The sequence below is a fragment of the Aquarana catesbeiana genome, linkage group LG02 (genome assembly GCF_042186555.1).
Source record: "Aquarana catesbeiana isolate 2022-GZ linkage group LG02, ASM4218655v1, whole genome shotgun sequence".
Lineage (NCBI taxonomy): Eukaryota > Metazoa > Chordata > Amphibia > Anura > Ranidae > Aquarana > Aquarana catesbeiana.
The window spans coordinates 692,485,947-692,509,772 of NC_133325.1; the positions used below are offsets into that span (position 1 = coordinate 692,485,947).

Genomic DNA, 23,826 nt, shown 5'->3' on the forward strand with positions numbered 1-23,826 from the left:
ATGTAGAGCGGTAGTGTCTGTATTTGTATACAAAATTAATTTGATATGCAGCAAGTGATTTTTTATGACAATGTTTTTACTATTATGAATAAAACATATTTTTTTATAATTAAAAATATCATCTTTTCCTTCTTGACACCTTCAAAGTCTCGTAGTTTTCCTTTTTTCATGTATTTTTCAGAAAAATTGGAATGTGGTGTCCACTCTGATCTCACAGCCCTAATCCTCTTCATTAAATTCAATAAATCCAAATAGTACTTCAGATTACAAAAAATATTTTACCTCCAAAGCCTCTTGTCTCAGGTATTCAGAGATTATAACCTAAACTGATCTAAACTTATATCAGCAACACAGAAGACCACATTTTAGTATACTAGATTTAAAAACATGGCTAACTATCAAGTTTAAAAATATATTTTTACAGAGGCATGCATTTATAGACTAATGTATAATCACCTAGATGTGAACTAAATAGTCAAATTCCACACTTTCTTTTAAAATACCAAAAACACTATGACAGTTTTAAAATTCAACCACTTATAGCCATGATTTCTTGCCCTTGGGTATTTTAGATATATTAGAGTGTTTAATATCTGGGCTCCTCCTTGAGGTAGTATCATCGGTGTCATCATTTGTGAAGGAAATTGTGTTTACTGGTGGGGAAGGTAGACAGCCAATTTTCTCTGTGGAAAGGCTTGATGACGTCTTCAGGACAAATCGTTCTTGGATAGTGTCCTTTAGATGTATAAGTAGACTGTTCTGCTCAGGGTGCAGTACCATGCGCCTCTTTTTCTTCCTGCTCTTGAATTCACAACAAGTATTGCAAGCAACCGCTAACATTCTAAATACATAAAACCACCCAAGGTAATGCAGCTCCACGATATTCAAAATAAAACAACCCAGACCAACTCCAAACATGAAGTTAAGAAAGACTGTCTTCTCAGTAGCTCTGGAGACAAAACAGTCTGTTGTGGTGGGACAAGGGTAGGTGTGACACTGGAATAGATGAGGTACTTCAAAGCCGTAAAGGTAGAATTGACCAACTAAGAACACCACTTCCATAATTGACCTGAGCACCACATGGACAATGTAAATAACGTGCATCTTATCAAACACAGGAATGGGACTGCGCACAGGATCATTAGCAAACTTTGGCTTTAACCTCTCTCCTTTTCTGGATATGTCTTTAACCTCCACCTGCTCATCTGCATCTGAACCTTGTTTGGTTTTCAGGAAATGTTCACCAATGGATAAACTTTGAAGAAGTTCCATTATGTAGGCCCTTTCTAGCTCAGTCTTCTCATCTTTAGCAATTTTGTGCAGTACGTAGATAATGTAAAAAATGGAAGGTGTGGACACTAGGACAATCTGAAAGATCCAAAATCTAAGATGTGAAACCGGGGCAAAGCTGTCATAACATACATTGTTGCATCCAGGTTGAAGGGTATTGCAAGTGAATTTAGACTGTTCATCACCATACATTGCATCTCCCACCAGTGTTACCAAGAGGATTCGGAATATCAGGAGCATTGTCAGCCATATTTTTCCAATTACAGTAGAATGGTTTTGGACTTCCGTTAGTAGACGTCCCAAGACAGACCAGTCTCCCATTCTGGAACCTATAACAAGGATCAGAAAACTTACTAGTAAGGGTTTTTTTTTTTTTTGTTCAAATTGGAAACTGTGGAATTTAATGAAGAGTTACTACAGAACTGTGAATATCCAGAATGAGCATATTCATATATGGTCAAGTGGTTCTTTTAGGCATGTCTATGCACTTTGTTGAGCAAAAAAACATGTGGTGTGATCATAGGTAGGCCTGAGAGCTATCTAGCAAACCTTTTTGGCTTTTACTAGATTTGACTTCTGTAGCTGACACCTTTCTGAAAATACTTGTTGCCTTGCCTTGCTTGTCTGTACCCTAAGCCTCTGATGTGAAATAATGCAGAAAGTGAAGTCAGAATCCTTATCTGTATAATTTTTTGTTAGAATTTAAGCCTTGCTAACTGATAGATAGGTAACTAGCATTTTCAAGGCATGCCCAGTTCAGTATACAGTATATCACCAACTGGGCCACTGTGTACAATTTTGCAGAAAGGTTACCAGAAGGTATTTATAGTGACAATGGTCAGTGAAGAGTGTTAGTTATGAACAGGGCCGCTGAAAAGGTAGTACAGCCAACCCTCCTGTACTGAGGCCCGACCCCATCAGGGGCCCGGGCCTTATTGCTGACATATGTGACTCTTGTGGATCCCCCCCTGCAGTATTGCCGGCTTCTCTTTTCTCTCCCCAGCTGCACTGCATGGGGATCGGTTCTTGGATCTGTGCCCCCTTTCCACCTACTGTCACACCCCCCTCCCCCTCAGTGCTGCCAGCTTCCCTCCTCTCCTCTCCCACCGGCACCTACTGTGGGCACACAGGGAGATAAATTTCAGGATGGAGTGAACACAGTGAGCGATCGGTACTGATCGTTCCTGTGTCCATTTATCACTGAAGCATAGTAAACTGTTTTTTATGCTTCAGTTTGTGAATTAACTGGAAGCCTCTGAGTGCTTCCCATTCATTCACTGTCCAGTGTAGTTGGGGCTGCAGTGAAAGGGACTGGTAAATCTATGCCCTTGGTCTCTTCTTTCAAATGTGAGACACCAGGGGTCTGTGCAGACACCTGATATTTCGCCAAAGTCCCCACGAATGGGCATTAAAAAAATGGGAAAAAAATAAAATAAAATTAATATTAAAAAATACAATCCTAAAAAGGAAAAATTCTAGACAAAATAATAAAAAAAACTTGTTCAAATGTGCTTTGATCTCTGAAGAGCAGTCAGCATTTGGATTGCACTTCAGAGAGCATTTGACAGGCAGTAAGGAGGCCCACCTGCTTTATCCCTGCACTAGCAGACAGCAACCATGCATTTTAGTTAAAATATTACTTGATATTTTCGGGGGGGGGGGGGGGGGTCCTATCAGGTAAGCTGTACGGGGACCCAACACCCAACATGGCTGCTAGCAAAATTAGGTAAATATGTCTGTATCAGTCCAGGTAGTGAGTGTTATACACACAGATGTAAATGGCATTGGGACCTTCACATATTGTGACTTATTTTATTTTTTACGTGTAATTGCAATTTTTTAGAACTGTATGCTCCTGAATCTTCTATAGATTCTAAATCACAGACCCAGACATGTATCCATAGCAGGAAAACCATTCAAAAAACTGAAAAACACATATCAGCGCTAAAGTGATATTAACAAAAAAGAAAAAGCTGCTTTGAGGCAAAGAACATAGAGCTTCACTTCATATGCAGGTGATGCTTCAGGCTTTGCAGCTCCTTTAGAGGAAATCTTCAGTTCTAAAAAAAAAATGGAAAAACAGACGTATGGCTATAAGTTTTAAGGAGTAGTCAGAACCCCAGTGACGACATCAATCTCAGGCACAGATGTCACATGAAGAGACCTGAGCATCACTCAACAGCAGAAACCATAGCTGATGCGTTTCAAGGGAAGTACTATTTTCCTTAGAGCTTAGCTTGTCTGCTTAACTTCCCCCAATTTAAAGCTGAATTCCAGGAAAAAAGTGAAAGCACACTATGAGTGACATGACATCTCCTGCACTTATCTCTATGTTTTACATCTGACAGTTTTATTGCACTGGAATTTCCCATTAACCCCACCTAATACTTCAGGTCTAAGCATCTTCAACATTAGAGTCAATGCTATGCCTGAGCCTCCCCTCCTCCTGCGCAATCACAGAAGCCTTTGTATTATGTGATCTCTTTCACATAATATAAAGGATTCTCTGAATGGGCAGCAGAAGGGAGCTGCAGGCATAGCAGCTCTGTGTTCCTCTCTCTCTCTCCTCTCTCACCACCCTGAGTGTCAGTGTATGCTCCGGCAAAGCCACAAACCTGTCAGATATAACTAACAGAGATAAGTTCAGGAGATGTCATGCACCTCCTTGGACTTGCACTCATAGTGTGCCTCCACTTTTTACAAAGTGCTGGAATTCAGCTTTAAACAGTCACACAATTGTCCCAATAATGTATAACCTCTCAGGAAAAAAAAATCTGCTTTATTGCTGATAAAACAAAAGAGACCATGAAGCAACAGACATAGAAAAGTGATATGGTGTAAATGGCCCCAAATGGCAATCACATATAACACTGATCTAGGAGTTAATATATTAGTTATTTGTGATCATAAATACATTAGGGTCTTAAATTTACCAACTAACTGAGCATCTCACCTGGTAATTGAACAACTGTGCTTGGTAAATCGTGGTCCACCAAACACTGTGAGAGTGGACCTAACCAGGCTTTATTGAAAAAAGCCGTTATTTGCTGTTGGTACGTCCCTCGAGAACGTGTCAGCCTTGGGTCTGTTCTTGAGTGACGCTCAGGTCTTTTCATGTGACACCTGTGCCTGGGATTGATACTACCACTGGGGTTCTGATTCCTCCTTAATGTTTATAGTCATGTGGTTTTTGTAAGTATGGAATTTTTTCACTTCTTTTTATCCATAAAAATGTTTTAAAGTAATGCATGAGGCTCTTGTGCCCTCTGTTTTTCCATTTTTTTGGTGAAATCAGACACCCTTATCTGACTGCTTGTTTTAGGAAAATGATTTCAAATACTGAAGCAAGGGGATCAGCATGATAGCCAAGTAGAGTTCATCAATGGCAGCCTCCTTTTCTGTTTAATGACAGGTCTTGAAAAGGCCCCATTTACACCTACATGTTGCGATAACATACACTAGACCGTGGGGCACAGTGGGAACAGTTGTCCAGAATTGGAGAGCGAGAATGATCTCCCTGCAAGGCAGCGCCGCCTACCAAAAAGGAGGTTTAACAGAGCCAAATAATGGGTAGTAGAGAAAGCCGCCTACACAAGGTGGTAATAGAGACACCTACATAGGGAGTTACTACAGCCGGGCCAGGTGGGAGGTGGGGGGGGATTAGTGTTTTACATTGTGCATAGTGCACCCCTAAACCCTGCTCTCTTTACACAGCTTACCCCTAAACCATGCAGTCTGTACACAGCTCATCCCTAAACTCTGCACTCTGTATGTAGTGCACCCCTAAACCCTGCACTCTGTATGTAGTGCACCCCTGAACTCTGCACTCTGCGCATAGGGCACCCCTGGAATTGCACTCTATACACAGCACACCTCTGATCTCTGCACCCTGTATGTAATGCACTCCTGAACTCTGCACTCCATATGTAGCGTAATCCTGAACCCTGCACTCTGTACATAGCACACCCCAGATGCAACTATACTGCTGATGCAGCCCGCAATGAAATTGAGTTTGCCACCCCTGCACTAGACCATTGAGGCAATGCACACTAATACACATTTTCTGGCACATTTAGCTGTGGCAGCATTTATTTATAATGACATCCCAACACACTAATACAGTAGAATGCAACACACCACAATGCAGTGTGTTGTGGCGTGCTGCATAAAAAAGGGTCATATCCAATTTTCCGGTCATTGCTGTGAGGTTGAAGCCTGTTCATAATGAATGGACTGGTGCAATGCATGTTAGCATGTGCCTACAGTTAAAAGGGTTAACGTGTGTGTGTGTTAATGCACTGCAATAAGCCACATAAATGTGAATCAGCCCTATTAAGTTATTCTTTGTACACTTTCACTTACTGTAAAACATAGTTTTGTGTGAGGGCTAGAGCGTTATAAAATTTCTTAACCTTTTGGAGGTACCATCCCCAAGGTAATGCATAAAAAAGTACAAAAATGATATGGGACTTTGCATGTACCTCCTTGGGTGTAATGCAGACAAGGACAGACTATTTATATATAAAAATCTAGCATTTTATTTGATATATCACAAATATTAAAAATTAGTTTAAAAATCTCCATAGATTAGCCATCCAGGATAATTCGTTTTTCTGGCCTTAGGAACCGTTTATTGGGCTAACGCGTTTTATGGGCAATCCCGCTTCATCAGGGCCTCGTATCCTATTATAGAGTACTGTGCATGAATTGTTTGGAAGTAGAAAGCCTGCCAGGCCTGTGGGAAGACCAACCAAAATCCCCTTGAAAATACTCCACCTCCAGAATTGGAAATAGTACATCTTTCCAAAACCTCCTGAATGGGGGGACATATATTCTCTTATGTCCACAAAAGAACTAGTGATCAAGAAAGGTTAGTATCGAAGCCCAAACCAAAATCTTAAATGCTATTTTTGCTGTATCGAGCATCACACTCAGGGTCTGGTTCACCATCTTGAGCACATGTCAATGCCTCAATCTCAATCCAAGCTTAAGCTGCAAAAGCAGCAGACGGGGGTGTACACATGCAGCGCTTGTGCAGAGCAACGATGTGGGTTTCTTAGGGGTTATAAGAGTAGGTGACATATCGACCTTTTGCCGCCTTTCAAATTTCCTCTAAAAAAGCGACCCACTGCAGATTGCTCTTCAGAGTGTAATCGACCGGTCAGGTCTATGCACCTGCTATGTGTCATAATAGCACTGCTGGATAACTTTCTTATTGTAAGATTTACAAATTAACATGTACTGAAAAATTCCACTGACTATCCCCTCATCCGGAAATCAGCCTGCAGAGGATGTTTGCTGATGTCTGTTTCTCGGCAGACATCTAAATCATTGCCTGGATTTTGACTGGATCAGATGAGATTCAAACAAATTTTTATGGGTATTCTTACTATTAACATTTTTTTCAGAACAAATTCAGATTTGCCTGCATCATATTTAGTCCTAAAACAGAAAAGAAAAACATGGGAATGTCTGTTTAAATTGGAAGAGTTGCTGATAGGCAATACATGCAGGTATTTCTGACACTTTGATATATTATACCTATTGAAATAAATAAATATATACTGTACATTCTTACATGATACGGTAAAGTAGGCAAATGTTTTATGACCTTGGTTGTCATCCGTCAGGCTCACCTTTTTATAGTACGGTTATGAAGTTTAAAGTGATATAATAATAATAATAATAATAATAATAATAATAATAATAAAAAAGCTAGTAATAATAATGCTATTATTAATACATGTGTTATGTGCCCTACTTAAACCTGATGTCTATTGATATGCCTATAGCTAGTGCTTATAGTATTGTCTGTGAGATGGCAACAATGCAATCATCGGCTTGGAAAGGTTCTGCACTTACCTTATTGTATGTGTCCTCTTGAATAGGACGCAAGAGGTTTCCATAGGTGACAGTCACATCGTGTAGCTCCAGGTTACAGAAAGCAGGCTGTGATGGACTATGCCCCTGGGCCACTCTATGAAGAATAGGCTGACAGCACATATCCAAATTGTTTAGCACACGCACTCATTGTACACATAGGAGGACAAAAAGGTTTAATTTACAGTGAGTGACAAAGACACAAGTGTGACATGGGGTCATTGCCTCTTTTGCTGCTATTCAGCAACTCAGCACAACAGAATGAGCTAGAAAAAGGGCAAAGAGAAGGAATGGACAGGTTATTTGCCTTAACTCAATGACTCTAAACTGAATGAGGAGAGAAGAGAGGCACAGACAGTGCTGCCATGGCTGGCAGACCACAACAATCTACACAGCATGTGTCTGACATCACAGAGGTTGAATATTTTTATAGCACCTCTCTTCTTTTTATTTGTCATAGTGAAAATATCAAATCAGAGAATTGTTCATGAAGGGAGGAGGGTCAAGGGTACAGGATACCTAAGGCACATGAAACTTGGTGATATCTCACACCAACTTGACCCTTCTTGGAGGTTCATTCCCCTCTTTTAAGCATATAGGTGTTTTTTGTAAAGTGAGGAGACTTCAGGCCCAGGCAAAGAGGGTCCTTAAAGCCTGTCGCTGCTGCTGGAGTCTTGCTACCTCCAGTTTGTGCCAGGACGCAACTTGTACTTGTCCCTCTTCTGACCACCCTTAACCCACAGGACCACCCACTTCTGCCAAGACAGTGTGGCCAAATTACCCTCTTCTGACTACTCTTACACGCAATACTATTTGAACCTGACCCCCTTCTGACCACCCTTATCCTCAAAACCATCCACATCAACACCTACTTTTGGTAATCATTACCAAAAACACCACCCCAATCTGGCTATCCTTACCTACAACACCACTCCAGCTTGCATGTGTTACCAACAGCACAACCCCCTACCTACGCAACAGCCCTGAGACACTCATACCTCTAGCTGATCACCTTTACCAACAAAACCAAACCCATTTGGCCAGCCTTACAACAACACCACCTGTACCTGACCCCTCTCTGGCCACCCTTACCCACAGGAACTCTCTCTTCTGGCTACTTTTACCCATGACACCACTTGTACCTGACCCTCCTCCCTCTTCTGCCACTTGGAAAGTAAATTCAACATGTATATTTTAGTAGGGTCTTTTGGAATATTTGTACCTAGTTATTTGATTGAGTGGGGTGGGGGTGGGGGTGGGGGGCATCAGAATTCTCAGTGTTCCCCCTTCAAACTAGAGTCGCCAGAGTTCTCCCTTACTTTAGAGTCTGCAGAATGGCCCCTAACACTGTAAGGGAACTCTACAAGTTCAGATGTAAAGGGGAATTCCGCGGACTCATTCAGATGTAAAGGGGAACTATGCGGATTCAGATGTAAAAGGAAACATTACAGAACTATGCGGATTTGGATGTAAGGAGAACTATGCAACTTCAGATGTAAGGGGAACTGTGTGATTTCAATGTAAAGGGGAACTCTACGGATTCTAATGTAATGGGAACTTCAGCAGATTTAGATGTAAGGGGAACTTCTGCAGATTCAGATGTAAGGGGAACTATGCAGATTTGGATGTAAGAGGAACTATGCGGATTCATATGTAATGGGGAACTATGTAGATTCAAATATAAAGGGGAACTCTGTGGATTCAAATATAAAGGCGGAACTCTGTGGACCCTGATGTACGGGGGACGATGTGATTAAATCCATAGAAATGTTATTTAATCACAAAATATATGTATAGTGTATACTACAGAAAAATCTGCCATGTGCCGCTAAAGTGTTCGGGTTTGGGAAGAAGAAAAGGTGGCAACCCTAACCAAGACAGCAGGACATGCAGAACATGTGAAAGGGTTCCGCTGTGGGACCATACTAAAAGGTCCTATGTTGGAAGTAAAGGGCCCCGGGATCAATGGGAAGGTCTCTGGGCTCGGAGGGAATGTGGGGGTCAGGGGGGCCCTCCTGGCCTTTTTTGGTGCTCTGACCATAGAAAGGTGTCACAGAATGTTTCAGGGGGGAAAACCTATAGCAATAGGGAGGGGGCCATTGGTTGCCTATACTTCCAAAATGCGGTGGGGTGGGGGCAGGCAGCAGCAAATGGAGGGGTAAATTCTATGTCCAGGGCAGGCAGCAGCAAAAAGTTAAATTGATTCATACAGCCATAGGCTGCCTACTTCTCTGCAAATCAACAACAAAGCAACAACATCTTGCAAGAACTAGTAGGGTCTTTTGGAATATTTGTACCTCTTCGGGGTCTTCTGCCAGGTACATAACAGGGGTTGTTAAAAAAATTAATAAATGGTAACCATCTATTGGTTACTTAGTATTCATGCAGGTATTCTGTAAGAGATGGTATTTTCATGTATATTGGTGGTGGGTGAAAGGGGCATGTAAAAAGACCCCCTTATGTTCATATTGTGTTTTGTAATCTAAGGCTCAACTGCGCCTTTAAGTATCATTTTGCTGATCAAGTAAATATATATTGTTGTTTAAGAAGTGAGCTTATGTTGAAATCGAAACCAGACATAGGGACTTACGTAGTTTTCATGGGATAGTTTGGAGTTATATCTGTCTAGGTGACATAATTTAATGTGACATAATGAGTTTGCTTAGATACAGAGATGTAAAGACTTAATGACTATGATTGGTTGAATGTATGTTAAAAGGAAATGTGTCATTTGAACATGTACCCCCTATTGGTGGAAGATAGTTGAATGTATGTTAAAAGGAAATGTGTCCTTTAAACATATACCCCCTATTGGTGGAAGATGGTCGGTAACGCCCACCTTTGATTTATACTTAACACCTTGTCTGAGCCATAATAAAGCAGAGAACAGTGTATGAAACACCATGTTGTGTCAACCATTGTGTCCCCTATGCATAGAGATATATTTGGGTATGAAAGCAACGGAATCACCCGACAATTAGTTAATATGATTAGATAATAGTCAATACTAGTTGGTTAAAGGTGAAGTCACAACTTTCAGTGGGTATCTCAATGTATATTGAATTCTCACTGTAGTTAGTCAGCTTTAGGGGAGTGATGTGTAAAAAGATGCTGTCATTTAATAATACATAGTCTTTTCCAGAGCTGTGAGTTCAGATCTGGGATAAACTGTTCCAGAGTAGGCAACAGGAGTAACATTTTCTGGTTGGGGTTAGCATTGGGGGACTGCAAATGAATTTGTGCTCAAGTCTTCAGGATCACTTGAATAAATGGGCATTCGGATGATGGGATGGGTAAGCTGAATTTTGATTGTTGCTTGGTAAAAGTGACATTTCCATGAGCATTTAGTGTGGGTCTCCACCAGAAATGTATTTAATCAAGTAGTGCGGCCAGATAATAGTAGTTTATATTCAAGAGGCCCTCATTTGTTTATGTCTAGTCCTAATAAGAAAAGCACACCAGGGTCGTTTGCTATTCCATACATAGTGGTTGATAATATTTTGTACGACGCTTAAAAATGTGAATGGTAATGGCAGTGCAACAGAAAAAAATAGGTAGAGAAGTTTGGGGTGTATGAACAACTTAAAATTTGCGATTTTACCCACCTTGGATAGTTCATATGGTTTAAAAATATTGAATTCCTGGGGTAGGGAATGAAGATTTTTTTTTTTTTGCAGTTTAGGTCTTATAGTTGCAAGGTTTTAGCAGAAAGTAGAAAATGCTCAAGATATTTATTGCATTGGGCACCCAAGTACATTGAAATGTTTGTGTTATTTTGTATATTCTGTAGAGCGTTAGGAAGATTTAGGCCTAAAGCCAGCCGTACATGGTTCAGTGATTTTGCTCAGCCAGATGACTAAACCGATTCACCCATCCACACATTCAATGTGGATGCGGGAATCCTCCCTGCTGGGTCATTGTATTCTAACAGAGGAACTCCCCCATCATCAGAATACACTGATTAGTGCTGCAACTGATTGGTTGCCGTCACTGATTGAGCGAAAATCTACCAAAAAGGCCATACATGAATCAAAATTTGCAGGTATGGCCAGGTTTAGATTGTCAATTTAGGCTGCACTAATGTGATGGGTAGAATTCTGGGTTTTCTGTGGTAAAGTATGGGTGATAAATACCCTAAGAACCTTGTTGTCAGTGAACAAGCTGATTTTATGAAGGTGGCTGCACATAATATTGGGATTAGATCTGATACATTCAGCAAGTTGTTCCATAACTAGGGCAGAGATAAGGGGGGAAAATGGGCATCATTGCCTCATACCATTTGAAGTTTTGCAGGACGCATCCCTTTTAGATTGTAAGCTCTAATGAGCAGGGCCCTCTGATTCCTTCTGTATAGAATTGTATTGTAACTGTATTATTTGTCCTAACATTGTAAAGCGCTGCACAAACTGTTGGCGCTATATAAATCCCGTATAATAAAAATACCAATAGCTAACACTTTAGCTGATGAAGAAGAGTACAGTGACATGGTAGCTGAGATTATCCATCCATCAAATCCAAATTAATGTAATAAAGCTCTTAAAAAATGCCCAATGGACCCAGTCAAATCCCTTCTTTGCATCCAAGGATAAGAGCAGAATAGGCGTTTGTTGTCAGTCTGCTTGTTTGATACAATTATTATGGCATCTGGTGCCATTTGAGGCTTGCCTTCATTTGGTCAGGGGCTAGTAGTTTAGGGTTCAAGTGATTTAGTCTCTGTGTGAGGACTTTGGCATAGATTTTGATGTCAAAATTGCGGAGTGAGATCTATCAATAGTTGTTGAGTTTCATTATTGTCGTTTTTATAACTTGGAACATTTCTTTTGTAAAAGGGCCAGAGGATATAGCTAGATTATAAATATCAGTCAAGTAAGGAGCTAGAGTTACTGTGTATTGCTTGTAGTATTTGCTTGGGAAGCCGTCAATGTCTGTCGATTTATAGCTCGGTAGGAAGTCAATAATTTTGTGATCTCTGAAGGGGTAAAGGGTTGTGATAATAGTTTTAACTGTTGCAAGAAGATTGAAGTAAGTTTGATGTCTTTCAAAATGTTGTCTATAATTGGTGATGGTTGCGTGGTATAGGGGTTCTTCTGGAGGTTATAGAGTGTTCTGTTGTATTCCCCTAATACATTACCAATGTCCCTGGGATTGGTGAATTTTTGGTGGTGAGGCTCGTAAGAGCTGCTATCCTGGTTTTAAAGTATTGTGATCATAGCTTTCTGGGTAAATAAGCACCAACTTTGTTGTTTAAAGCTTAATGGTTTGCTTTAAGGCGCTTTAGATTGTATTTGCATTTGTAAAGTAGAAGTGTTCCCTGTTGCTCTCTTGCTCTCTGCTATCTTTAAAAACTGAGGCTGCCAGTTGAAGCAAGGGATAGAGTTTATTTTGAGCTTTCTTTTACAAAAGTTTTATTAACAGCAATACCAATTTACAGCATTGACATTCAGAATCAGCAAATTCAATGGTTGCATACAAAGTAGATCCACAGATAATACAGGTGTTTAAAAAGGATTTGTCTGGTTTCGACAGTACAAAGGTTTAAACATGCAGTGGGTATTTCAGTGTGAAAGAAGTATTAATGCTGGATAGGCCGATGCAGAACCATAATCAAAAGTGTTGTAGACTGGTGATTACCCAAAATGTAAATAATACAGGATTAAGTTGTAAAAAAAAAAAAAAAAAAAAACATTACCGTAAACTGTAAGTGATGGTAAAAGAGATTATAAATAAGAAGAAAAGGAAATGTAGGATGACATGTTGAGGAATAAAGGTAAACAGGAGGGGGATTCATGAGGAATAGAAGGTAGGAGAAAAGGAAAACTGGGTTCCAGTGAATTGTTGTGTCTACATTATCAAATTATGTGTAGCCAGATGCTTGGTTAAAGTGTTACTAAACCCACAACAGTAAAATCAGTCTGTATATGCAGTAAAGCATGCTTGTTATACTCACTGTGGAACCTAAGGGGTTAATCCTCTGCATTGTGTATAAAGGCTGTGTGATCCTGTTTTCTCTGATCCTAACCTTCTTTAACTGACTCCAACCCATCTCCTGATAGAACAGAGCATTAGGGGACAAGCTTGCATGCTCAGTTTGGTGTGTATTGCTAGAGAGTTGTTTTTTTTTTTTTCTTGGGAGAGTACATATGATCAGCACAGGGCCAATCAGAGGATCAGGGGAAAATGAAAACTCCTCATACAAGCTTTAACCAGACACTGATACAAGTCACTGGACTGCTCTAACTGCTGATGAGAAAAGGTATTTAGCAGTTTATATTTACTAAAACTATTGCATTTCTATTCTCTGTGTACTGTGGGAGACCATATATAGTGAATGCAGGGTCCTGGGTTTAGTAACACTTTACGCATCAGGAGCAATCTAGGACACTGTGTTGCAGTTGCTCTGTGTGCTTTCACTAGACTGTCATGCTAAACTTGTTAACAAATGGTCTCCTACACCCAGCAGGGGGAGCTAACAAGCAGAAAGAGCTCAAGAAACAAGACTTTGGTGTAGGCCGCACGCAATTGTGGGAAATGTAGTCTGGGAAGAGGATCTTGCATAAGAGTAAATGGAGCAATGGACTGCAACTCCCAGATATAGACTCCTAACAGAGGACTAAAAATGGCCAGTTTTTCATGGGCTTCAGGGGAGAGAACTTCCATTTGCTGTAGAGGACTGCATTGTGCACCTCTTGGTTGCTGTGTGTGTACTCATCATCTGTAGCCTGAGGCCTGGAGTGCTGAGGACCGGAGCACTGAGGCCCGGAGTGATCCTGAGTGCAGAGCCAGAAGAATTACTGACAGCCAAGTTCCCAGATCGGAGATCGCTGAATCACTAAGACTGGTGAATAGCCGCTGCTAGCAGAAACTGAGAATAGTAGAACTGACCATCCACCTAGTAGCTTGTAATCACTGCAATCAGAGTTAAAGGGACCATACTCATGTGCACCATTTTAAACACTGGGGCCCACCATTAGCCAGCTTAAGGTTTAGAGCTAGGAGCTGCCTACCAACTAACTATTCATGTTGTGATTAGACTCAATATGGTAGGTGTGTTTTTAGTGAGATGTGTCAGTCCAAACATCAGTTTGAGGGTGTGGCGGCTCACTTTTATTGACAATTAAATTAAAGTTCCATTCAAAAACAACTGCCCATGCAGAGGTTTTCAACTTCACAAAGCAAACAATTGAAAAATGCAGAGGCACCTAGCTCCCTGGTCAGCATCACCGCTGCCCTCTTTGGTCTCCTTTTGTTTTCCAGAAAACACAAAAATATCAACTTTGCTGTATAGGCTTCTGATGAAAGATAAAAATGGTGACACACCACAGGCAAACTCAAGTTCTTAGAAGTCCTTTATTGTCACCAAGACAGGCATGAACACAAGGAAGGTTGATGCATTTCACACAAATCACTCATCAATCATCATGCTTACTCATTGCTATGATGCGAAACGCGTGCCTGTGGTGTGCCACCATTTCTTTTTTTTTTCTTTCATCTGTATCTGCGGTGGCAAGCCAGGGTGAGCACCTACAGCTGTCAACAATTTTCTTGATTGCCTGAGCGGTGTATACTATGTGTCTGGACTGTATAGGCTTCTGCCTTGAGACACCCCATCTCCCAGAATCCAGCCTCTGCATCTCTTTTACTGCTTCCTTGGTTCTCAGACTCACAGCTCCATGCTGGACAGTGTGCTGGGGCACGCTGACCCTTAGCTGAGACCTCCAGCCTCCTGGCTGAACACACCTGACCCCTGGCTGGAACCCTTTCTACAAAACGGGAGCCTTGAGCTATCCTCAGGTTTGGTTTGTAATGACCCTGTACACATGCGTACTCACACAGGCTGCAGGCATCCAGCTAAACCCAGACACAGGAATGAAGGTTCCATCCCTCCCAAGACACTTCGGAACCTACAAGCCCAGACCCCAATCTGGGAATACAAAACCCAGAGAAAGCTTAAAACACAGCTTTCTCCACTCACAAATACTCTGGAGCCTTGTATATATACAGTACAGAGCTCAAAATTTCAAGTCCTGAGCTACTAGCCAGGCCTTAAGATTCACTCGCCACCAGTTGCCCCACCCAACCTCTACCCCCTAATTCCACAACTAAACACACCCTTGTAAATTATATCATGAAATTACACTGTTAAATGTTTTATGCAGAATTAGGTTACAAAAATAAATATTAACTTAAACAATATTAACATAAAGCATATTTCATAGATCTGACTGTGATAAATAAAATAAGAGAAAGAAAAGACGGGTGGCAGGTTCCCTTTAATGAGGCCCGCAGATGAGAGAGCGAAGCCCTTAATACATAGCGGGGGGGGGGTAGCATTCAAACAAAAGGCCTGGGGTTTTTCAAGCGCTGGCTTTTGACATCATTGACCTAATACATGGTCACATGGTCTTATTTGGTCAATGACATTGATGTAATGTGGCCATATTAGGTAAATTATTTCACAAGCACATCTCTGCCCCTTTGTGTACATGCAGCTATGGGGAGCAGGGAATGCCCTGGCTGCAGGTGACTGGGCAGAAGTGACACCTTCTTTCTGGGTTTGCACCGAGCCCATCCTTAAGGCTCCACTTACACCTGCGCATTTTGTAGACGCATGCAAAATTGTGCATTTCTGCACGCATTTCTAAAACGTGCTAAAACCACATCACAGTTGCTGCACTATTCATTGTTAATGGCATCCCAAACACCACAAGCTGACATGCATTGCATTGGTGTGGTCTCAGTAAGCTAAATTCTGATAGGCTACTATTGGTGGCTGTACTGTGCTCCACTTCTTATCTGAATAAGGTAGGTAGGTGTGTGAGTCAGTAAGTGGGCGGTCTGCGCCCATCCTCCCTGTAGACTGCCGGTGTGTGCACACTTACATCTCCGCTCCCTCCTGTCTGCCATGTATGTGGGGCTGAGCTTGAAGCTACACTTCCTGGCGTGCATCGTGGCACACGGAGCCCTCCGTAGAGAGGACTTGGCGAGATGACTACACTTCCCAGAGTACCATGTGCGGGACCAATCCGTGTGGCGGCTTGAGCGGCTTGTCTGAGCGAGCAGACTTGCCCCCGGCCTGAGCTGAGCCGGCTGGCCGGCCTACCTGCCTCCCCACCCAACCCGTGCGGACCCACCCCTGCCCGAGCCGAGCCCAAACACTCACCCCCAGCTTATTTCCACTCCCCAAATGTGAATATGTGGACAAATAGTTTTTAGGGAAGGAGCAGTAGATCCAAAAATGGGGTCCACTGATTTTTCATCTTGAGCTACAGTCCATATAATAGGCACCTGTAGTGTCTCCTCAGCCAGCACTGATAGCCTCCGATATGATGGGGATGGAGAGAGAGTGTGTGAGGGGACGTCACGCTCCGAGGGTGAACATCTCCTTTTAGAAAAGTAGCTTTTCTTTTGTGAAGCAGATGTTTTGTAAGGACTATTAAGTTCCCCTGCATTTATAGCGATACATTTAGTTGTCATTGTTAGAAGAGGAGAGATTGTTTAGTGGCTAAGGTGTACTGTATATATACAGTAAGTACAAGTAGAATACTTTTGTGGTAGGAGATGGTGGGCAGACAGCTCAATCTGAAATTTGATAGATGTAGTCTTAAGGTTTTGGTTGCAATATGTGGAGAAGTCAATCTCTTTGTTGTATAGATTTTACTTCTAAGTAAAAGAACAAGAACAATAAACAAGTGAAAACCACCAGAAAAAAATCTCAGAAGAGATGGGCAGCATACACTTCTTATTCCTGGGTTAAGAACATTATCATATGTCATAACTTATGAACTCAACAGTAATTTGTCTCCCTCTAGTGGGCTGACAGAATAATAGCGAGAATCATGTGTCCCAATATACTGAATGTGTGAAAGGGCAGGGGATGACTAACCAAGTACAGGCAGACTCCAAGTGAGTTGTGGATATTTTGCCATAGAGGAGCATTGTCTTCAGAAAATATTTTTAATTCTTTATGGAGGTGGAGGACAAAATCAAAGTTGTTGATAGCGAATATTTTACCATACCTAAATACCAGAAGCTTTGTAGAGTTCCCCCCGTTTATACAAAATCTTGTTAAGATTTTTTTCCCTGTTTTAGATGGTCATTTGAATTAGGTCACTGTAGAGAGAAAACCCAGAGTATTTTTTCAGGCGAGGAGGATTTTTTCTAGCAGCTAAAATGAGCTTTCCTTTTTTTCTTAAAATCAGCTTTTGAATTTTACACAGCCATGGTTCATAATTAATAATAAATAAATAAGGGGTGGTACAGTGTGCATCACAGTGACATATAGCGGGTAACATAAGTATTGAACACGTCTCCATTTTTCTAGATAAATATAATTCTAAAGTACTTCGCCCTTGTACAAACTTACCTATATGGGGCGTAACTGTCTATAGAAATTTGACCAAATTTGGGCCGCCTGGGTTCAGGCTAGACATCTTACAATATGAACAACTGGTAGGCCGTTCCTGTGATATATTACGAGACTTGGACATTATGACGGCACTCATTGCCTCCTGTTAATATATATGAATGCTTTTAATGACTCTCTCTGATCCTCTTTGGCTCTGACCTCCCTCTCCCCCCCCCCCCGCTCCCGTTTTTTGGATACTTACCTGCTGAGTTGCCCCCCACCCCCCTTTATCTCCTAGTTCTTTAGTTTTGGTTTCAATATACTTTTATTTTGTCAAAAGTGAATGGAAAGAATACATCACATATTATAGATACAACGTGAAACATCTGTCTTGAGGCGACCAACACGGTCATGTGGAGAACATGTTAATCAAGGTTATTATTACGAAACATATCTGCATTAAACAAACAAAACCTGTCAAAGGAATTGATCGGAATCCCCGAGTGTCAAATATGGTCCCAGGAGCCTCATCTAACGAGAGGGGTAGAAGGGGGGAAACCTCCCTCACCCCAACTGGGCACATGATGTGGCGGAGCTTCCCACCCCCCCAGCATCCCCTCATCACAGATAATGAAGCTATTGATTTATCTTGTGTAAAGAAAAAGAAAACGTAGAGGGTTAAGAAAACTGGTTTTGAAATAGTAAGTGTATAAACTAGTCTAAGGTATTCTGGACAAGGGAACAACTTCGAGTCCTGTGAAAGAAAGACTTCTCAGTAAAATAAGACACACTCATGGGAACACATGGTGTATATAACAGGGAAGTAGTACAGCGATATGTCTGTAAAAATCTAGGTTGTATTCGAAGTTGGGACCGGGAGCAGGGTGGTTTCTCGACCCTGGCCCCGGTCACAACCAGTCAGTCAATGGCTAAGGCCCAAGACTGACTGAAAGATGTAGGTGAGAGGAAAGAATAAGAGAGGAAGGAAAAGGGAAGAAAAAAGAGAAGAGATAAATGATAGAGGAGGTGATTATGAGTCGACTGGGGGGAAAGAGAGCCGGAAGGTGACATCCAGGAGGAGATAATTAGAGGGTAACCCCTACAAAGGTAGCCCAGGGTTCCCAAATTCATTCAAATTTGGCCGAGCGATCCAGGATTACACTTGCCATCTTCTCTTGGTTCATAATCCAAGACTTCTTTCTGGCGGGCTAGAAGTAATGAAACCGAAGGTTTTTTCCATGCTTTAGCCAGAGTGAGTTTGGCACCTAAGATGATAAAGAATATAAGGCGTTGAGTAATCCTGGAGGCTTCTTTCACTGGGAAGTTAAGGAGCGCTATGAGAGGGGACATTTGGATAGGCATTGTGGTTAGCTTGCCAATCCAAGAGAAGATCTTGTGCCAAAATAGTCGAACTCTGGGGCAGGTCCACCATACATGGAGCATATCGCCTTTAAGACCACATCCCCGAAAACAGAGGGGAGATGCTGACGGGTACATGTGTGCTAGCTTCGAAGGGACCAGGTACCATCTAGTCAGCACCTTGAAAATAGCTTCCATGAGGCTGGAGTTAAGCATACCTTTGTAGGATTGGAAAAAGTTCCTGTGCCACGTTTTCAATGTCCAGTGTTGGGAAAGGTCAGCTTCCCAAGCCTGCATGTAAGATGTCTTGGACTGCGTGGAGGACAGAGCTTTATAGATTACCGAGATGCCCCCCCCTCTGCTCACTGGCTTGATCACACCATACTTCATAGGGGGTTATTTGGGGCCCATTCGGGAGTGTTTTACACCTTTTGTGTAAGAAGTTTGAGATTTGAGAGAATCTGAAGGATTCAGAGACAGGCATGTCTAGGATACTAACACAGAATGCTTTGGAGAGTGGGCCGAGAGGTCTAAGGAAGTGCCCTATTCTGTATAACCCTTTGTCGAGCCACCATTTAAATGCTGATATGTGAAGGCCCGGAGGGAAATCAGGATTTCGAAATAAGTGTTGCAATGGTTTTGTGGGGGAGGTCAGATGTTGGTTGCATCGCAAACTATCCCAAAGTGCGAAGGAGTGTGAGAGGGTTGGGGAAAGTATGGAGGGCCTGAGTTTTCTATGGCTCCAGAGGAGGTAGTCTAGAGTGTGGAGAGGGACTGCCTGCCTTTCTATGTGAATCCAGTCAGGTTGTTCCCAGCGTGAGTATACCGCCGAGATCTGAGCTAGATGAGCAGCTTGCAAATACCAAAGCAGATTTGGAAGTCCCATGCCCCCTTCAGTTCTAGATCGGAACAGGACTGCTTTGGGGAATCTGTGTCCCCCTCTGCCCCAAATGTATTTCGATGATTTTAGCTTGGAGTCGTTTTAGGCGAGTTTTGTCTACAGGAATCGGGAGGGCTCTAAAATAGTAGAGAATGCGGGGGAGTAGGGTCATCTTAATCGTGTTGATTCTACCCAGCCAGGACAGGGACAGTCGGGACCACCGGGAGAGGTCTTCCTCCAGTTTTTTGTAGACAGGTGGGTAATTGGCTTGGTGTAAGAGTTCTATCCTGGGGGTCAGTTTGATCCCCAGGTATGAGATGGAGGAATCGCTCCAGGAGAACCGGAAGCTCTCCCTGAGCCTGGCCAAAGGAGGGTCTGGGATGTTAATATTGAGTGCCTGTGATTTATCGTAGTTAACCCTAAGGCCTGATGCTGCCCCAAATTCATCTAGGAGGTGACATACGTTGGGGAGTGATGTAAGTGGGGAGGAAACAAATATTAAGATGTCATCCGCAAATAATGCGCATTTATGACACTTGGGGCCACAATGAATGCTTTGGATATCCGGATTGTTTCTGATGGCTATCACCAAGGATTCAATTGCTATGGCAAAGATTAATGGGGATAGGGGGCAGCCCTATCTTTTGCCTCTAGCTATGGGGAAGGACTCTGAGTAAAATCCCTGCAGATGCACCTGAGCCGAGGGGGTTGAATAAAGGGCATGCATGACATTAAGAAATGAATTCCCAAATCCCCACCTTTGAAGAGTGTTGAAGATATATGGCCATTTGACAGTATCAAAAGCTTTTTGGAGGTCCAGAGAGAGTAAACATCCCTGTCTGGAAGGGCCCCCATCCCAGTTAGAATTGAGAAGAGTTATTATATGAATCGCTCGTCTAGTTTGGTCAGGTCCCTGTCTCCCTGGGATGAAGCCCACTTGGTCTTTGTTAATGTATAATCTAATGAAGGCGGCCAGGCGGTCTGCAAGGATCTTAGTCAGAATCTTTAAGTCTTTATTAATGAGAGATATCGGTCTATAGTTACTAACCGAGCTGGCATCTTTATCAGGTTTAGGGATGACCGTAATGTAGGCCGTGTTAAGTGAGGCATCTAGTGGAGTCCCCTGCCTGAGTGCGTTAAAGAATCGGGCCATATATGGGGCGAGAATGGAAGAGAACGATTTGTAATATGGTATGGAGAACCCATCTGGGCCAGGCACTGAGTGAGATTTCAAGTGTTTAATAACTGCACATACTTCCTCAGCGGAGATAGGGGAGTCTAGTTTCTGGCGGTGTCTGTCCTCTAATTTGGGGATTTGAATGTTGTCTAGGAAGTGATCCACCGTCTCTGTAGTGGGGCTGTTCTCACCACTGTATAGGGATTTGTAAAAGGTCAGGAATTCCCCCATGATTCGTTTAGGGTTCTGGGACAGAGTGCCGCCTTGGATTTTGATTTTGGGAAGGGCTGGGGATTTAAATTTCGGGGACAGCCTGCCTGCAAGCATAGAACCGATTCTATCGCCTTGGCAATAGAATCGGGATCTATTCCACCGCAGCCATTTTTCGGCCCTTGTGGTCAGGGCGAGGTTTAATGCCGTGCGAGCTGCGTCCAGCTTGATGGTGGGAACAGCTCTTGGGTCGGCCTTGTGTTTTTTAATTAAGGCTGTATAATTCTTATCTAACTTCACTATGTCAGCTTTGTTGGCTTTATTAATCTGAGAGGCAATTTGAATCAGATGACCTCTAATTACGGCCTTATGTGCTGCCCAAAGGCATGAGGGGCTAATTTCTGGCAGATCGTTAGTGGCGAAGTAATTGCAGATATTAGTTTTGATTTCTTTGGTTCTAATCGGATCACTCAGGATGGATTCATTAAGTCTCCAACGCCTGCAGGGTTTAGGACTCAACGGGCGCTGAATGGAAAGGATCACCATTGAGTGGTCCGACCAGACTACATCTTTGATATATGCCCTGTTAGTGGAATAGAAGCTGAAGCGATGAGGATATGATCGATTCTAGCGAAGGATCTATGGGGGTTAGAGAAGTGTGTGAAGTCTCGTAGGGTGGGATTTACTTCCCTCCATATATCAACGAGACCTTGTTGAAAGATTAGTTTGGCTATACGTAGGCTCTGTTTAGTGGGTCTGGTGAGGCGTATACCAGGGGGACAAGACTTGTCCAGGCCCTGGTCAAAGGCCGAATTAGAGTCGCCTCCAAATATCACTGTGCCCTCCAGCAGTGGTGTTAGTGTTGTAAACAGGTGTTGAAAGAAGGCTAGTTGGCCTCTGTTGGGGGCATAGTACGAAATCAAAGAGTATAGTTGGTTATCTAATTCCCCCACAATGAGGATGTAGCGCCCATCAGGGTCCCTGTGTTCAGATTTGAGGGTAAATTTGCAACTTTTAGATTTAAAAATGCCCACCCCCTTCGTTTTATCCTCCGCATTGGCTAGTGTGAAGAAGGAGTATTTGGAGTGTATAAAAGATGGACAGAAGCGTTTGGGGAAATGTATTTCCTGGAGGAGAACTACGTCTGCCTTTTGTGTATGTAGGTATTGGAAGACTTTGCGCCTTTTTGCTGGTGAGTTCAGGCCTTGAGCATTATGTGATATTATTTTAAGTGGTGCATTTACTGGTGGGTCATCAGCCATCGAGCAGTAGAGGGGGCAGGGCTAGGAAATCTGCAGCACTTACCATCTGACGTCCACGGATACCAAAACATCCCGCATAGCAGGCGAAGACCGGTGAGATGTCTTGTTGTTGTCTGGATAAGTCCCCCCAGCCGACTTCTACGGGGAAATGTAAAATAAAACATTGTTGGAGAAGGAAAAGGAAAAGCATGAAAGAAAGACGGGGACAAGAGAGTCTCCCGTAGAATGGAGGGGACAGAATCCTCCATCGGAAAGTGTGGGTCACATTGAAGTCCCTCCCGAAGGCAGGGAATGGTCCTGTCCAGGGTAGGGTAGACTACCTTAACCACCAGACAGGAGGTGGCGCACGAACACCACTTCAGCAGAGTGGCCGCTTAATATGGTTTGTGATTAACAGGATAAAGGCACTGGGGCCGGCATTAACAAAGTACCCTCCTTGCTAACATTGCCGTATACTAAGAAAAACGTGGAGGTGGAAGTGCATCTGTTAACTGATAATGCTTATAGTAATTAAACAGTTAACAAGCAAATAAATGTGGACCTGGATATGTGAGGGTGAGCTGTGACTAAGGGCCTCTTGCCCTTGCCCTTCCTCCCCTCTCCTTCCTTTTCCTTCTTCTCTTGCCTCTCTTCACCTCCCTTCCGTGTCCCCCCCCCCTTCTTCCCCTCGTTCTCTCCGTGCCTTCGTTTTTCATCCCCCCCTTTCCTCCATACACCTGGGTGGCCCACTTTTCACCATTTGGCCCTTTATGTACATTTATTTATTCCCATTTATGGTCTTTTCCCATAGTTATACCTAAGTGCCCCCCTTGCTCGCCCCCGGGGGAACGCCCCTAGTGGGTGTCTCAGTGTCGCTCCAGCCCCTTGTGGGCCAAAGGTGGTGAGTGTATTAACTTCAAATTACCTTCTCCAATATCACTGATGTACACTTGTTTGCAGTGTCTATAGGTTATTTATTATATTGTTGTTGACTGATTTTCTGTCATCTTGTAGAAAATGTACTAGACGCCTCCCGAAGAAGCGGCTTGACCGCGAAACTGTAGAGGTCACGTCCAGAAAGTACTAAACAACGTGCCTTTATTCACCTGTATAGGCACTATTATTAATTTTTGAGTCAACATTGCTGTAAACATTTATTGTTTGTGTTTATTTATATGTATATCCTTGTATGGATTATTTTAATGTCTTTAATAAATTCAAAGATTTTATACAAATTGGTTTATATCCCTTTGGTACTGCAATAGTCCTAAGATTTTTAGAAAAAGGTTGGACCAGATTGGAGAGGTCCTATTAGGGTTGTTCTTCCCCCCCCTACATCGGGTATGGCTCCCCAAAACGTTGTGGATTGTATGAAAAGTTTATCGGGACTAGTCAGGCGCCATAAGTACTCCCCTCAACTCCCGCTCAGAAGCAGAAATGGAGC

General features: G+C 42.6%; 1 protein-coding gene across 1 annotated transcript; it reads right to left on the bottom strand.

Moving 5' to 3' along the window:
• Positions 1–537: 537 nt before the first annotated feature.
• On the bottom strand, positions 538–1,789 carry LOC141130070 (gap junction delta-2 protein-like). The gene has a single exon (XM_073618037.1). The coding sequence runs from the start codon at positions 1,609–1,611 to the stop codon at positions 538–540; it is 1,074 nt and encodes a 357-aa protein (XP_073474138.1). The 5' UTR covers positions 1,612–1,789.
• Positions 1,790–23,826: the final 22,037 nt, after the last annotated feature.